The 16538-nt window shown below is 43.8% G+C and overlaps 1 protein-coding gene across 1 annotated transcript; it reads left to right on the top strand.

Moving 5' to 3' along the window:
- The first annotated feature begins 195 nt into the window (after window positions 1-195).
- On the top strand, window positions 196-14663 carry LOC139550108 (uncharacterized). Its single transcript, XM_071360740.1, has 4 exons — window positions 196-359; window positions 5848-6011; window positions 7710-8713; window positions 11704-14663. The coding sequence occupies exons 2-4, from the start codon at window positions 5886-5888 to the stop codon at window positions 13019-13021; spliced, it is 2448 nt and encodes an 815-aa protein (XP_071216841.1). The 5' UTR covers window positions 196-359; window positions 5848-5885; the 3' UTR covers window positions 13022-14663.
- Window positions 14664-16538: the final 1875 nt, after the last annotated feature.

Here is a 16538-nt window from a genome sequence, read left to right as displayed (position 1 = left end):
GATTCACAGTGTCTGCTAGATATCCTTTCAAGACTGCAGCAATTCATCTATCGCACACACGTTCTGTAGTGTAAATTGATTTCGAACAAGCAAAATTGATTTTCAGATTGTCCAATAATCGTGTCCGATGTAAAATGCAGCTGCTTGCTCCGCCCCTTGTGGAAGTCTATATTGTGAATACAGTCGAAGATCACTCACTGTTCCCGCTTTGGTTTCACAGAGACGCAACTAGGGAGGGGAGAGCACACAGAGAGAGAGAGAGAGAGAGAGAGAGAGAGAGACCGGCGAATTACACACAGCCCCAGACACAACGCTTTGGAGGATGCAGGAACAAAAACCATTTCCTGCTAAGACAGTCGGTAGGATTTATGTTGTTTTACGTACTGCATGTTTAACTGTCAGAGATTTATTGAAGCTTTATGTTTAGGCTACAGATGTAGGATCTTCATTCGGTCACTCTTTTGTTTGCTTACAATTGTCCTGCATAGCAGGAAATTCTACCTTGTAGTGTATTCAAGGCTTAAAAAGGCTTCTAAAATGAGTAATTTCCACTTTAAATTGTCAGACTTGATTTGCCCTAAGGGAAAATGTACCCATCCCTACAAAAAAATGTCCAATAATAACAATCCACAAAATAATTCACATTTCCTGTTTTTTTTATTTCATTTATTTATGTTACCAATTGTCCGTCGCCCTATGGGACTCAGTTGTGATACAGCCCGGAATCAAACCTAGGTCTATAGTGACGCCTCTAGCACTGAAATGCAGTGCCTTAGACCGCAGCGCCACTCGGGAGCCCTAAACACATATTGTTACTACAGGATTATTTTCCTTCCATAGCATACTGGCTCAAATTAAGATCCTACATCTGTATATTGCAATCACACTTTAAAACTTACTAGACGCAGGCGCAGATGGTGTTCAAACATTTTCAATATGTGCATGTCAGGCTATTTGATTTCCAAACCACTTCATAAGAAAAGCGATCGATTTTGTAGTTATTTCAATAATCTGCCATGTTTTTATTACAATCGTATTTACAATGGCAATTTGACAATAGCCTAAATAAGAAATGTCACTGTGAACCTGATTTGTTTGGGCTCTGCCCTCTAGCCTCTGGACATTGACGACCTGTGGTTATTTCAGTCAGTGAGTGCATGGGAAGTGACTAGTGCACTAGCAGTGGCTAGTCGACTTTTGGCAGTGGTACGTAGAAGGCTAAGAGAAAATCAAATTAAGTTGAATTACATGTGTAGTGTCTGCATCCTAAATAGCCACTTCAGCACGTCATGTCAACACACATTCGGGTCGACATTGACCTCAGCGAGAACTGTGCATGTTTTATCGTCAAAGTCTGCATGTGTGCAACTCAAGTGTGTTTGGTTAGTATTGGAGGGTTAGGGTGAGGATATGTGTGTTTTGGTTAGTATTGGAGGGTTAGTGTGAAGATATGTGTGTTTTGGTTATTATTGGAGGGTTATTGTGAGGATATGTGTGTTTTGGTTAGTATTGGAGGGTTAGTGTGAGGATATATGTGTTTTGGTTAGTATTGGAGGGTTAGGGTGAAGATATATGTGTTTTGGTTAGTATTGGAGGGTTAGGGTGAAGATATATGTGTTTTGGTTAGTATTGGAGGGTTAGGGTGAGGATATGTGTGTTTTGGTTATTATTGGAGGGTTAGGGTGAGGATATATGTGTTTTGGTTAGTATTGGAGGGTTAGTGTGAAGATATATGTGTGTTTTGGTTAGTATTGGAGGGTTAGTGTGAAGATATGTGTGTTTTGGTTAGTATTGGAGGGTTAGTGTGAGGATATATGTGTTTTGGTTAGTATTGGAGGGTTAGTGTGAGGATATGTGTGTTTTGGTTAGTATTGGAGGGTTAGGGTGAAGTTTGTTATTGGGATTTCAAATTTTATGTTACTTTTGATTGTGTAGAAGGCCCTTCTTGCCTTGTCTCTCAGATCATTCACAACTTTGTGGAAGTTACCTGTGGCGCTGATGTTTAGGCCAAGGTATGTATAGTTTTTTTGCGTGCTCTAGGGCAACGGTGTCTAGATGGAATTGGTATTCGTGGTCCTGGCAACTGGACCTTTTTTTGGAAAACCAACATTTTGGTCTTACTGAGATTTACTGTCAGGGCCCAGGTCTGACAGAATCTGTGCAGAAGATCTAGGTGCTGCTGTAGGCCCTCCTTGGTTGGTGACAGAAGCACCAGATCGTCATAAACAGTAGACATTTGACTTCAGATTCTAGTAAGATGAGGCTACAGTAGATGCTGCTGACTGTTCTAGTGTTCTCGCCAATTCGTTGATATGTATTTTGAATTTGTCTCCACTATTGTGGATTGGGGTGATCAGTCCTTGGTTCCAAATATTGTGGAAGATGCCAGAGATGAGGATGATGATGTCAGAGATGAGAATGATGATGTCAGAGATGAGGATGATGTTAAAGAGTTTAAGTATAGCCAACCTCCCTCTCTTTCTCTCTTTCTCTGTCTCTCTCTTTCTCTCTCTCTCCCTCCCGTTCTCTCTCTCTCTCTCTGTCTCTCTCTCTCTCTCTCTCTCTCTCTCTCTCTCTCTCTCTCTCTCTCTCTCTCTGTCTCTCTCTCTGACCAAAGTGATCTGCCGCCCACATAGTCTCTCTTCAGTGCAGGTTGACTGTTTGTTCCCAACACCCATCTGGGCACATCTCTCTATCTATCTGTCTAGGAATGTCTTTCTGTATATGCCTTATTGTTCCTACTTCAGAATCCCTGGGAGCCCCAGTTCCCAGACAGATTCCAAGCTGGAGGTTTTGGACGTCTACAGAAAGAGAGAGAGTAGACAAAAAGAAGAGCTTTAGTCAACACAGTGTAGAAACACTAATAAAGACACTCTTCTTCTTCACTCTTCTTCTTCATTCTTCTTCTTCACTCTTCTTCTTCATTTTTCTTCTTCACCCTTCTTCTTCACTCTTCTTCTTCACCCTGATATAATAATGGCACAATCAGCTCCTCTTTCACTGAGTTATATAACTGTCAGACAATCAAAATCAAAATCGAATATTCAAATCCTTCTATGAAAAAGTGTCCCCTAATTGCTGCTGTGAATAATAATTTGTGCAATAAGTTATTCATCAATGTGAACCCTAGAGCACGGATAATGAGGAGTGATTAGTGGGATTATATTGAGGGAGTCGAGGTCGGACCAGGCATGAAGACAATCTTACTGTGTTCCAAATGGTACCCTATCTAGTTGAAATGACATGAAAATAAAGTTGATTCAGTGGGAAGAGAGAGAGAGAAACAGAGAGCTAGAAGGAGAAGAGATGAGAAGACAGCAGAATACCAGCCTGATGGGTGGTAGTCTGGACACAGAGATGAGATGAGAAGACAGCAGCGTACCAGCCTGATGGGTGGTAGTCTGGACACAGAGAAGAGATGAGAAGACAGCAGCGTACCAGCCTGATGGGTGGTAGTCTGGACACAGAGAAGAGATGAGAAGACAGCAGCGTACCAGCCTGATGGGTGGTAGTCTGGACACAGAGAAGAGATGAGAAGACAGCAGCGTACCAGCCTGATGGGTGGTAGTCTGGACACAGAGAAGAGATGAGAAGACAGCAGCGTACCAGCCTGATGGGTGGTAGTCTGGACACAGAGAAGAGATGAGAAGACAGCAGCGTACCAGCCTGATGGGTGGTAGTCTGGACACAGAGAAGAGATGAGAAGACAGCAGCGTACCAGCCTGATGGGTGGTAGTCTGGACACAGAGAAGAGATGAGAAGACAGCAGTGTACCAGCCTGATGGGTGGTAGTCTGGACACAGAGAAGAGATGAGAAGACAGCAGTGTACCAGCCTGATGGGTGGTAGTCTGGACACAGAGAAGAGATGAGAAGACAGCAGCGAACCAGCCTGATGGGTGGTAGTCTGGACACAGAGAAGAGATGAGAAGACAGCAGCGTACCAGCCTGATGGGTGGTAGTCTGGACACAGAGAAGAGATGAGAAGACAGCAGCGTACCAGCCTGATGGGTGGTAGTCTGGACACAGAGAAGAGATGAGAAGACAGCAGTGTACCAGCCTGATGGGTGGTAGTCTGGACACAGAGAAGAGATGAGAAGACAGCAGTGTACCAGCCTGATGGGTGGTAGTCTGGACACAGAGAAGAGATGAGAAGACAGCAGCGAACCAGCCTGATGGGTGGTAGTCTGGACACAGAGAAGAGATGAGAAGACAGCAGCGTACCAGCCTGATGGGTGGTAGTCTGGACACAGAGAAGAGATGAGAAGACAGCAGGGTACCAGCCTGATGAGTGGTAGTCTGGACACAGAGAAGAGATGAGAAGACAGCAGCGTACCAGCCTGATGGGTGGTAGTCTGGACACAGAGAAGAGATGAGAAGACAGCAGCGTACCAGCCTGATGGGTGGTAGTCTGGATACAGAGAAGAGATGAGAAGACAGCAGCGTAACAGCCTGATGGGTGGTAGTCTAGACACAGAGAAGAGATGAGAAGACAGCAGTGTACCAGCCTGATGGGTGGTAGTCTGGACACAGAGAAGAGATGAGAAGACAGCAGCGTACCAGCCTGATGGGTGGTAGTCTGGACACAGAGAAGAGATGAGAAGACAGCAGCGTACCAGCCTGATGGGTGGTAGTCTGGACACAGAGATTAGACAGCAGCGTACCAGCCTGATGGGTGGTAGTCTGGACACAGAGAAGAGATGAGAAGACAGCAGCATACCAGCCTGATGGGTGGTAGTCTGGACACAGAGAAGAGATGAGAAGACAGCAGCGTACCAGCCTGATGGGTGGTAGTCTGGACACAGAGAAGAGATGAGAAGACAGCAGGGTACCAGCCTGATGGGTGGTAGTCTGGACACAGAGAAGAGATGAGAAGACAGCAGCGTACCAGCCTGATGGGTGGTAGTCTGGACACAGAGAAGAGATGAGAAGACAGCAGCGTACCAGCCTGATGGGTGGTAGTCTGGATACAGAGAAGAGATGAGAAGACAGCAGCGTAACAGCCTGATGGGTGGTAGTCTAGACACAGAGAAGAGATGAGAAGACAGCAGTGTACCAGCCTGATGGGTGGTAGTCTGGACACAGAGAAGAGATGAGAAGACAGCAGCGTACCAGCCTGATGGGTGGTAGTCTGGACACAGAGAAGAGATGAGAAGACAGCAGCATACCAGCCTGATGGGTGGTAGTCTGGACACAGAGAAGAGATGAGAAGACAGCAGCGTACCAGCCTGATGGGTGGTAGTCTGGACACAGAGAAGAGATGAGAAGACAGCAGCGTACCAGCCTGATGGGTGGTAGTCTGGACACAGAGATTAGACAGCAGCGTACCAGCCTGATGGGTGGTAGTCTGGACACAGAGAAGAGATGAGAAGACAGCAGCATACCAGCCTGATGGGTGGTAGTCTGGACACAGAGAAGAGATGAGAAGACAGCAGCGTACCAGCCTGATGGGTGGTAGTCTGGACACACGGGTTTCAGAGGTTTCATTTAACATCCTACTGAATATATAGAAATGCTTCTGCCTTTTTCCCATTTAACATCCTCATGATTCTCTGTCTAAGCAACACAGTTTTCAGGAGTCATTCTATCGATCCATATTTTTTTAGATGAATGTTGTTTAAATAAAATCTGTTTTGATGTAATATCATATGTACTATTTATTATTTATATCAAAAGACATCTCTGAAGTAAGACCAGAATTTTTTGTGGTGGTATGCAGGATAAATCCATTATTTTGGGGATGTATTGAGGAGCAAAATTTGACCCTTCAGAGAACAAAGTCACTTTTTATGTGTGTGTTTTAATTCAATACAACTGACTCTCCTCTCTTCTCCTGCCTCTTCCCCCAGGTTGATTGACAAGCCTGTCGTCCAATCAAATCGTCGCCATGATTGCCACGGGCGGTCTGCTGCGTATGAACCGGCGCCAAGACTCCCAGCGATCCAAGAACCACGCTGAGAACCAGAGGAAGAGGAAACTAGCAGAGAGGAAGAAGAAGAACGATGTGGTAGTGGTGAGTAGCATGACAGACTACAAACTACAGTACCCATAATGCTCTGTTGTATTGTATCTGGTTTAGAACGATGTGGTAGTGGTGAGTAGCATGACAGACTACAAACTACAGTACCCATAATGCTCTGTTGTATTGTATCTGGTTTAGAACGATGTGGTAGTGGTGAGTAGCATGACAGACTACAAACTACAGTACCCATAATGCTCTGTTGTATTGTATCTGGTTTAGAACGATGTGGTAGTGGTGAGTAGCATGACAGACTACAAACTACAGTACCCATAATGCTCTGTTGTATTGTATCTGGTTTAGAACGATGTGGTAGTGGTGAGTAGCATGACAGACTACAAACTACAGTACCCATAATGCTCTGTTGTATTGTATCTGGTTTAGAACGATGTGGTAGTGGTGGGTAGCATAATGGACTACAAACTACAGTACCCATAATGCTCTGTTGTATTGTATCTGGTTTAGAACGATGTGGTAGTGGTGGGTAGCAGGACGGACTACAAACTACAGTACCCATAATGCTCTGTTGTATTGTATCTGGTTTAGAATGATGTGGTAGTGGTAGGTAGCATGATGGACTACAAACTACAGTACCCATAATGCTTTGTTGTAATGTATCTGGTTTAGAACGATGTGGTAGTGGTAGGTAGCATGATGGACTACAAACTACAGTACCCATAATGCTCTGTTGTATTGTATCTGGTTTAGAACGATGTGGTAGTGGTGGGTAGCATGATGGACTACAAACTACAGTACCCATAATGCTCTGTTGTATTGTATCTGGTTTAGAATGATGTGGTGGGTAGCATGACAGACTACAAATGACAGTACCCATAATGCTCTGTTATATTGTATCTGGTTTAGAACGATGTGGTAGTGGTGGGTAGCAGGACGGACTACAAACTACAGTACCTATAATGCTCTGTTGTATTGTATCTGGTTTAGAACGATGTGGTAGTGGTGGGTAGCAGGACGGACTACAAACTACAGTACCCATAATGCTCTGTTGTATTGTGTCTGGTTTAGAACGATGTGGTAGTGGTGGGTAGCAGGACGGACTACAAACTACAGTACCCATAATGCTCTGTTCTATTGTATCTGGTTTAGAACGATGTGGTAGTGGTGGGTAGCATGATGGACTACAAACTACAGTACCCATAATGCTCTGTTGTATTGTATCTGGTTTAGAACGATGTGGTAGTGGTGGGTAGCAGGACGGACTACAATCTACAGTACCCATAATGCTCTGTTGTATTGTATCTGGTTTAGAACGATGTGGTAGTGGTGAGTAGCATGATGGACTACAAACTACAGTACCCATAATGCTCTGTTGTATTGTATCTGGTTTAGAACGATGTGGTAGTGGTGGGTAGCTTGATGGACTACAAACTACAGTACCCATAATGCTCTGTTGTAATGTATCTGGTTTTATCTTAGGTTACATCCCAATAATCTCTCCTTTCTCCTAACATGTGCAGTTGTCTTCTTCACTTCTCTTCATGGATTTGAAAGGAAATTATTGGTATATGGAAACTCCCTCTAACCTAACACCTTTAAATACTTTTACATTTGTGGGAGGTAGTAAACAAGTGTACACTTTTAAGGAGGAAGGAGAGATTATTGGGACACACCCTTAGATGTTCCAGAAGCTAACATGGTAATGACGTTCTGTCTGTCTGTTTATGAATTCAGGTGAAGGGGAAACTCAACCTGTGTTCCCCATCTGGGCTGGTGGCTGCGGTGGGGGTATTGGTGTTGATGCTGGGGATAGCCATGGCTGTACTGGGCTACTGGCCACACGAAGGCCACAGCCAGGGGTATGCATCCAGGGTATCACCAGCGGAGGAGCGGAGAGACAACGGCAGGATGAGCTACTCCAAGAGCCCCCTGGTGTCTGTCACCTGGAACAATAACAAGGACAACAACACAGCCAACCAGACTGTTGGGGAGTTGACCAACCAGACTGTTGGGGAGTTGACCAACCAGACTGTTGGGGAGTTGACCAACCAGACTGTTGGGGAGTTGACCAACCAGACTGTTGGGGAGTTGACCAACCAGACTGTTGGGGAGTTGACCAACCAGACTGTTGGGGAGTTGACCAACCAGACTGTTGGGGAGTTGACCAACCAGACGAGTGCTGAGTTGACAAATCAGACGAGTGATGTTATGAATGGAAGTGTTACTCAACCTGTACCTGTGTCTACAAGTCCTCGTCCTCCCTCAGGTGGGTTTCTCACTGAGTTCCTGGACAGCTATCTCTACTCAGACAACTTGAAGGTGTTTGGACCCTTAGTGATGGGGATTGGCATCTTCCTCTTCATCTGCGCTAACGCTGTGCTTCACGAGAACAGAGACCAGAAGACCAAAGTCATCAACCTCAGAGATATCTACTCCACGGTCATCGACCTCCACAGCACACGGACCAAGGACTACTCGCCGATTAACGGACTAGTGAACTATGTGCAGTCCAGGGGCAGTGTGGACATAAATTCGGGTTCGTTCAATCCTGGCGAGATGCTAGAGCTTGGTCGCAGCCCTTGGCCCTCCACTACCGTGTCAAGCCACCAGGAGGAGTTAGGTAGCAGTGAGCAGCAGTATAGACGACCGTCAATGGCGGGCCGGCAGCGGAGCTGGTCCAGAGATCACCAGACGTTCCCGGAAAGTGTGTATAGCATCTACAGAGACCAGAAGCGCAGGTACAGTAGACCTACAAGTCTGTTGTTTTAAAATGTGTGATTTTGTCTGCATGTACAGTACCAGTCAAAATGTGACACACCTACTCATTCCAGAGTTTTTCTTTATTTTTTACTATTTTCTACATTGTAGAATAATACTGAAGACATCAACACTATGAAATAACACATATGGAATCATGTAGTAACCAAAAAAGTGTTAAACAAATAAAAAATGTATTTTATATTTGAGATTCTACGAAGTAGCCACCCTTTGCCTTGATGACAGCTTTGCACACACTTGGCATTCTCTCAACCAGCTTCATGAGTTAGTCAACTGGAATGAAATTCAATTAACAGACGTGCCTTGTTAAAAGTTAATTTGTGGAATTTCTTTCCTTGTTAATGCGTTTGAGCCAATCAGTTGTGTTGTGACAAGGTATGGGTGGTATACAGAAGATAGCCCTATTTGGTAAAATACAGAGTCCATTTTATGGCAAGAACAGCTCAAATAAACAAAGTGAAACAACTGTCAATCATTACTTTAAGACATGAAGGTCAGTCAATCCCGAAAATGTCAAGACCTTTTAAAGTTTCTTCAAGTGCAGTGACAAAATCCATCAGCCGCTATGATGAAACTGGCTCTCATGAGGAGCGCCACAGGAATGGAAGACCCAGACTTACCTCTGCTGCAGAGGATAAATTCATTAGAGTTGCCAGCGACAGAAATTGCAGCCCAAATATATGCTTCACAGAGTTCAAGTAACAGACACATCTCAACATCAACTGTTCAGAGGAGACTGTGTGTATCAGGCCTTCATGGTCGAATTGCTGCAAAGAATTTGTGGTTCCCACCGTGAAGCATGGAGGAGGAGGTGTGATGGTGTGGGGGTGCTTTGCTGGTGACACTGTCAGTGATTTATTTAGAGTACAAGGCACACTTAACCAGCATGGCTACCACAGCATTCTGCAGCGGTATGCCATCCCATCTGGTTTGCGCTTAGTGGGACTATCATTTGTTTTTCAACAGGATAATGACCCAACACATCTTCAGGCTGTGCTCAGAATATGTGGGAAGTCCTTCAAGGCTGTTGGAAAAGCATTCCTCATGAAGCTGGTTGAGAGAATGCCAAGAGTATGCAAAGCTGTCATCGAGGCAAAGGGTGGCTACTTGGAAGAATCTAAAATCAAATTTTTCTTGTTTCCTACATGATTTCATATGTGTTACCTCATAGTTTTGATGTCTTCACTATTATTCTACAATGTAGAAAATAGTAATAAATAAAGAAAAAACCCTTGAATGTGTGTGTCCAAACCTTTGACTGGTTCTGTATATTTTTATAGCCTCGTTCGACCATCCTGATTAGACAAGATCACATTCTTATAACTGGTGGTCTGCGGGCAGATGTTTTTTTATGATAAAAATGTGGAATATTAATGGTACTATACGCAATTTTACAGTGCATTCAGACCACGACTTTTTTCACATTTTGTTACATTACAGACTTTTTCTAAAATTGATTAAATACATGTTTTCCCCCATCAATCTACACACAATACCCCATAATGACCAAGCGAAAACAGGTTTTATACATTTTTATATAATAAATAAATAAACGTATTTACTTAAGTTTTCAGACCCTTTGCTATGAGACTCGAAATTGAGCTCAGGTGCATCCTGTTTACATTGATCATCCTTATGATGTTTCTACGAGTTGATTGGAGTCCACCTGTGGTAATTTCAATTGATTGGACATGATTTGGAAAGGTACACACGTCTATATAAGGTCCTACATTTGACAGTGCATGTCAGAGCAAAAAACAAAGGTCGAATGTATTGTCCGTAGAGCTCCGAGACAGGATTGTGTCGAGGTACAGATCTGGGGAAAGGTACCAAAAAATGTCTGCAGCATTGAAGGTCTCCAAGAACACAGCGGCCTCCATCATTCTTATATGGAAGAAGTTTGGAACCACCAAGTCTCTTCCTAGAGCTGGCCGCCCGGCCAAACTGAGCAATCGGGGGAGAAGGGCCTTGGTCAGGGAGATTCTGTTCCTCTAGATGTGTGTAGATCAGATTCTGTCCCTCTAGATATGTGTAGATCAGATTCTGTTCCTCTAGATATGTGTAGATCAGATTCTGTTCCTCTAGATGTGTGTAGATCAGATTCTGTTCCTCTAGATGTGTGTAGATCAGATTCTGTTTCTCTAGATGTGTGTAGATCAGATTATGTTCCTCTAGATGTGTGTAGATCAGATTATGTTCCTCTAGATATGTGTAGATCAGATTCTGTTTCTCTAGATGTGTGTAGATCAGATTCTGTTCCTCTAGATGTGTGTAGATCAGATTCTGTTCCTCTAGATGTGTGTAGATCAGATTCTGTTCCTCTAGATGTGTGTAGATCAGATTCTGTTTTTATAGATATGTGTAGATCAGATTCTGTTTTTATAGATGTGTGTAGATCAGATTCTGGACCTCTAGATGTGTGTAGATCAGATTCTGTCCCTCTAGATGTGTGTAGATCAGATTCTGTTTCTCTAGATGTGTGCAGATCAGGTTATGTTTCTCTAGATGTGTGTAGATCAGATTCTGTTTCTCTAGATGTGTGCAGATCAGATTCTGTTCCTCTAGATGTGTGTAGATCAGATTCTGTTTCTCTAGATGTGTGCAGATCAGATTCTGTCCCTCTAGATGTGTGTAGATCAGATTCTGTTCCCCTAGATATGTGTAGATCAGATTCTGTTTTTATAGATATGAGCATATCACATTCTTGCTCACATTCTTGCTCTCACATTGCATGATCCGGATGGTCGAACGAGGCTACATTGTATGTTGTTTTTGTATGCTGCAAAATGAATTGCCTCATTGAGGACATAAACGTGTTCTAACCTATTCTAAACGAATGCTGTTTTCATGTTTTAATCAGGTGGACCAGGCGCCCTGAGGGGATAAATAAAGTTGTATTGAATTTACCTGAATTAAAGTTTTCTAATCTTATTTTGTCTAATCTAATCAGGTGTTCAGAGCAGACACCCTACCCCAGGCAGTGGGACTCAGAGCAAGCCTCGTACCCCAGACAGTGGGACTCAGAGCAGGCGACATACCACAGACAGTGGGACTCAGACCAGGCCTCGTACCCCAGGCAGTGGGACTCAGAGCAGGCCTCGTACCCCAGACAGCGGGACTCAGAGCAGGCCTCGTACCCCAGGCAGTGGGACTCAGAGCAGGCCTCGTACCCCAGGCAGCGGGACTCAGAGCAGGCCTCGTACCCCAGGCAGTGGGACTCAGAGCAGGCCTCGTACCCCAGACAGCGGGACTCAGAGCAGGCCTCGTACCCCAGGCAGCGGGACTCAGAGCAGGCCTCGTACCCCAGGCAGTGGGACTCAGAGCAGGCCTCGTACCCCAGGCAGTGGGACTCAGAGCAGGCCTCGTACCCCAGACAGCGAGACTCAGAGCAGGTCTCGTACACCAGACAGCGGGACTCAGAGCAGGCCTCGTACCTCAGGCAGTGGGAGGGTGCAGCATCCATTGTCAGTTCTTCTTTTAACGCCTTCACCCTCCCGATCATCACACTTAACAACTGTGCAGTGGAGGAGGGGGGACAGGCCGAGAGAGAGGAGGAAGAGACCATAGATGTGAAGGATTTTAGTGGAAATGGGATTGAGCAAGAGCAAGTAGCAGGTTATAGTCAAAGTCTGGATACTACAGAGAAGGATTCTTCAAGGAGGACATCGATGAATCCCCAGGAATCCTATAGTCAAAGTCTGGGTACTAAAGAGACGGAGTCTTCAAGGAGGACCTCGATGAATCCCCAGGAATCCTATAGTCAATGTCTGTGTACTAAAGAGACGGAGTCTTCAAGGAGGACCTCGATGAATCCCCGGGAATATGAGGGTGGTACCGTCATGACCCTAACTGAACCAGATGAGGCGCTACAAGTACAGACCCTCACCCCACAAGGCTACCAACTGTTCCCCCCATCTCCCGTTTTCAGGGCGATGACGGGGATGGGATCTCGCCTGTCACTCAACTCCCTCTCCAGCGCAGGGGGGGACCAGCCCCAGTCGGCGCGACGATGCAGCCTCACCGTGGCCGTCTGTCGTCAAGGCGACCGGGCTCGTCGGTACAGCTGTACGCGTCTGGAGTGTTCGAACAGTAAGGGATACATCAAACTGGAAACAGTGGACGGAGATTCCTTCGAGGCACCAGATGTAATGACTTCCTGTGTGCCTGACTCGAATCAGGAAGAAGAAGTAGTAGCAGAATCAGAAGCAGCTCAAGGAAAAAGAGAGAGGGTGAGAGTCACCCTTAGCTCTTCTTTAACAGAACTCTAGACAGATCTGTCTCAATCGTCATGTCAATCTCTTTAGACAGGGATCGAAACTGACCTATAGAGTCAAGGTACAGCCAGAAGGAACTCGGGAGAGGAGAGTTACATAACTCTTCACGACACATAAACTCTAGACAGATCTCTACACAGAACTCTAGAACTATCTCTTCGTGTCTCATCATTGTAGATGGATGTTATAGGCAGTAGAAGACAGGGATCAAAACTGACCTATAGAGTCAAGGTGCAGCCAGAAGGATGTCTGGAGATCAGAGACAGGGAGAAGGAGAGGGAGAGAGAGAGACGAGAGGGAGGGGAGAGAGAGGGAGGGGAGAGAAAAGGAGAGGGAGAGAGAGGGAGGGGAGAGAGAAGGAGATGGAGAGAGAAGGGAGAGAGACATGGTGCACCCAGAAGGAGATCAGGGAGACAGACGGGAAAGAAGAGGGAGAAAGAGAAGGTGTGATGGAAATAGCCCCCACTTCTTCAACAGAGTTGTAATGTTCAACACCAATTAGGGTCCCCTGGAGAACATGGACCGAAACTATGGTTCCTACAGAACTATAGACAGAACTCTGTCCGGTCATTTCTATGTAAGCGATAAACAACAATGGTCTGTACATTTCTCTGAAAAATATACCACGACGCAGAGAAGCAGTATATTATATATCTACTGTACCAGTCAAAAGTTTGGACACACCTACTCATTCCAGGGTTTTTAATAAATGCTTCACAGAGTTCAGGTAACAGACACATCTCAACATCAACTATTCAGAGGAGACTGCGTGAATCAGACCGTCATGGTTGAATTGTTTCAAAGAAACCACTACTAAAGGACACCAATAATAAGAAGAGACTTGCTTGGGCCAAGAAACACGAACAATGGACATTAGACCGGTGGAAATCTGTCCTTTTGGTCTGATGAGTGATTCCATATGTGTTATTTCATAGTTTTGATGTCTTCACTATTATTCTACAATGTAGAAATAAGGAAAAAAATAAAGAACAACCCTGGAATGAGTAGGTGTGTCCAAACTTTGGACTGGTACTGTATATAATACCCATTCATTTATGATTGAGGCATTTTCTGTAGCTGGGTCTATACAGGTCCATACAGGTGTATACAGGTCCATACAGGCGTATACATGAGAGCCCTTATCAGAAAGCCATGGGGAAACAGTGATGTTTCACTTTTCAGAATAAAAACACGAGAAAGACTCTTTAAAACCACAAAATAACTCCATATTCAGATCAAACTATTCCATTTTTTTGTAATGTAGCAACAGCAAATACTTTCAATAGAAAAAGACGTAGATACTATTTGTTTAAACAAACAAAAATGTTGTGTAGATTTGAATAGCACCTATTTGAAAGAAAAATGTTTTGTATAACTGGAGAGAAAATTAGAATAAATTATGATGTTCTGAAATCTTCTTCCTTTGCAAATAAAACTGTTCTACAAAATAAGTTTTATTTTAGATAGGTATTGTTATGAGGTTTTAATAGCTGTCAGAAATTCAGGTAGAATAGAGTTCAGATTTGATTAAAATTATGTTAACTGTTGGACCATGTTTAATTATGAATGAATAAAGTTATAATATATAATAGAATAGAATATAGTTGAGACATTACAATAAAAAATGTAGATCTTTGATGTTGTGTTATTGCTTTCCCTATAACAGCAGAAATATTAACGTTTACACACACTCTCTCTCTCTCTCTCTCAATTCAATTCAATTCAATTCAAGGGGCTTTATTGGCATGGGAAACATGTGTTAACATTGCCAAAGCAAGTGAGGTAGATATTATACAAAAGTGAAATAAACAATAAAAATTAACAGTAAACATTACACATACAGAAGTTTCAAAGCAATAAAGACATTACAAATGTCATATTATATATATACAGTGTTGTAGCAATGTATAAATGGTTAAAGCACACAAGTTAAAATAAATAAACATAAATATGGGTTGTATTTACAATGCTGTTTGTTCTTCACTGGTTGCCCTTTTCTTGTGGCAACAGGTCACAAATCTTGCTGCTGTGATGGCACACTGTGGAATTTCACCCAGTAGATATGGGAGTTTATCAAAATTGGATTTGTTTTCGAATTCTTTGTGGATCTGTGTGATCTGAGGGAAATATGTGTCTCTAATATGGTCATACATTGGGCAGGAGGTTAGGAAGTGCAGCTCAGTTTCCACCTCATTTTGTGGGCAGTCTCTCTCTCTCTCTCTCTCTCTCTCTGTCTCTCTCTCTCTCTCTCTCTCTCTCTCTGTCTCTGTCTCTCTGTCTCCCTCTCTCTCTCTCTCTCTCTCTCTCTCTCTCTCTCCTCTCTCTCTCTGTCTGTCTCTCTCTGTCTCTGTCTCTCTGTCTCCCTCTCCCTCTCTCTCTCTCTCTCTCTCTCCTCTCTCTCTCTGTCTGTCTGTCTGTCTGTCTGTCTGTCTGTCTGTCTGTCTGTCTGTCTGTCTGTCTGTCTGTCTGTCTGTCTGTCTGTCTGTCTGTCTGTCTGTCTGTCTGTCTGTCTGTCTGTCTCTCTCTCTCTTTCTCTCTGTCTCTCTCTCTGTCTCTCTGTCTCTGTCTCTGTCTCTGTCTCTCTCAGCACATGATTGTTCATCAGTCTATCATGGCCACCTAGTGGTGAAAATACATTGTTGCTTTCATGCAGACCTCAAGCCACCACTTTGTGGTTGAACTTTTAACTAATGTGTTTGGAACCAATGGAAGACTTTGTAGCGTTTATTACTTTGGTTATCAAATGCACAGCGCAAATCAAAAAATGTCAAACAGAAAACCGAGGAAAATGAACAACAATGACAAATGGTTTGGTGAAGAATTCAAAAACCTAAGAAAGAAATGGAGAAACCGGTCCAACCAAAAACCCAGAGACCCAGAAAACCTGAGTCTACTGAGATGTTCGTAGTGCAGGTGTCCACATACTTTTGGTCATGTAGTGTAAGAGAACATTAAACCTTTTTTAACTTTTAACCAGGTCTTGAAATTACACTCTTATTTACAGTTTGACTGCAAGATATGAATTGCCACAATGATGTTTGTTTTTCAAATTATGTATTTTATTAAAACTGGAAAATAAGTAAATAGCCCACATCATCTTGACATGTGACTGAAAGGGTGAAGTAGAAACCATCTAAAGGGTTAAAGGTCAAGCTCAAATCTAAAGGGTTAAAAGGTCAAGCTAAAATCTAAAGGGTTAAAAGGTCAAGCTAAAATCTAAAGGGTTAAAAGGTCAAGCTAAAATCTAAAGGGTTAAAAGGTCAAGCTAAAATCTAAAGGGTTAAAAGGTCAAGCTAAAATCTAAAGGGTTAAAAGGTCAAGCTAAAATCTAAAGGGTTATATCGGTCAGGCTTGTGTTGTCTTCAGGAGTGTGACGGACAAGCCACCTACTGTCGTTGAAAACACACATGTATCACATGACAGGTTGGGCCTGGACGTTCCACACATGCATCACATGACAGGATGGGCCTGGACACTCCATACATGACAGGTTGGGCCTGGACACTCCACA

The sequence above is a fragment of the Salvelinus alpinus genome, chromosome 23 (genome assembly GCF_045679555.1).
Source record: "Salvelinus alpinus chromosome 23, SLU_Salpinus.1, whole genome shotgun sequence".
NCBI lineage: Eukaryota > Metazoa > Chordata > Actinopteri > Salmoniformes > Salmonidae > Salvelinus > Salvelinus alpinus.
The sequence above is the reverse complement of the archived record's forward strand: the minus strand, read 5'-3'. Positions and strand labels throughout refer to the sequence as shown.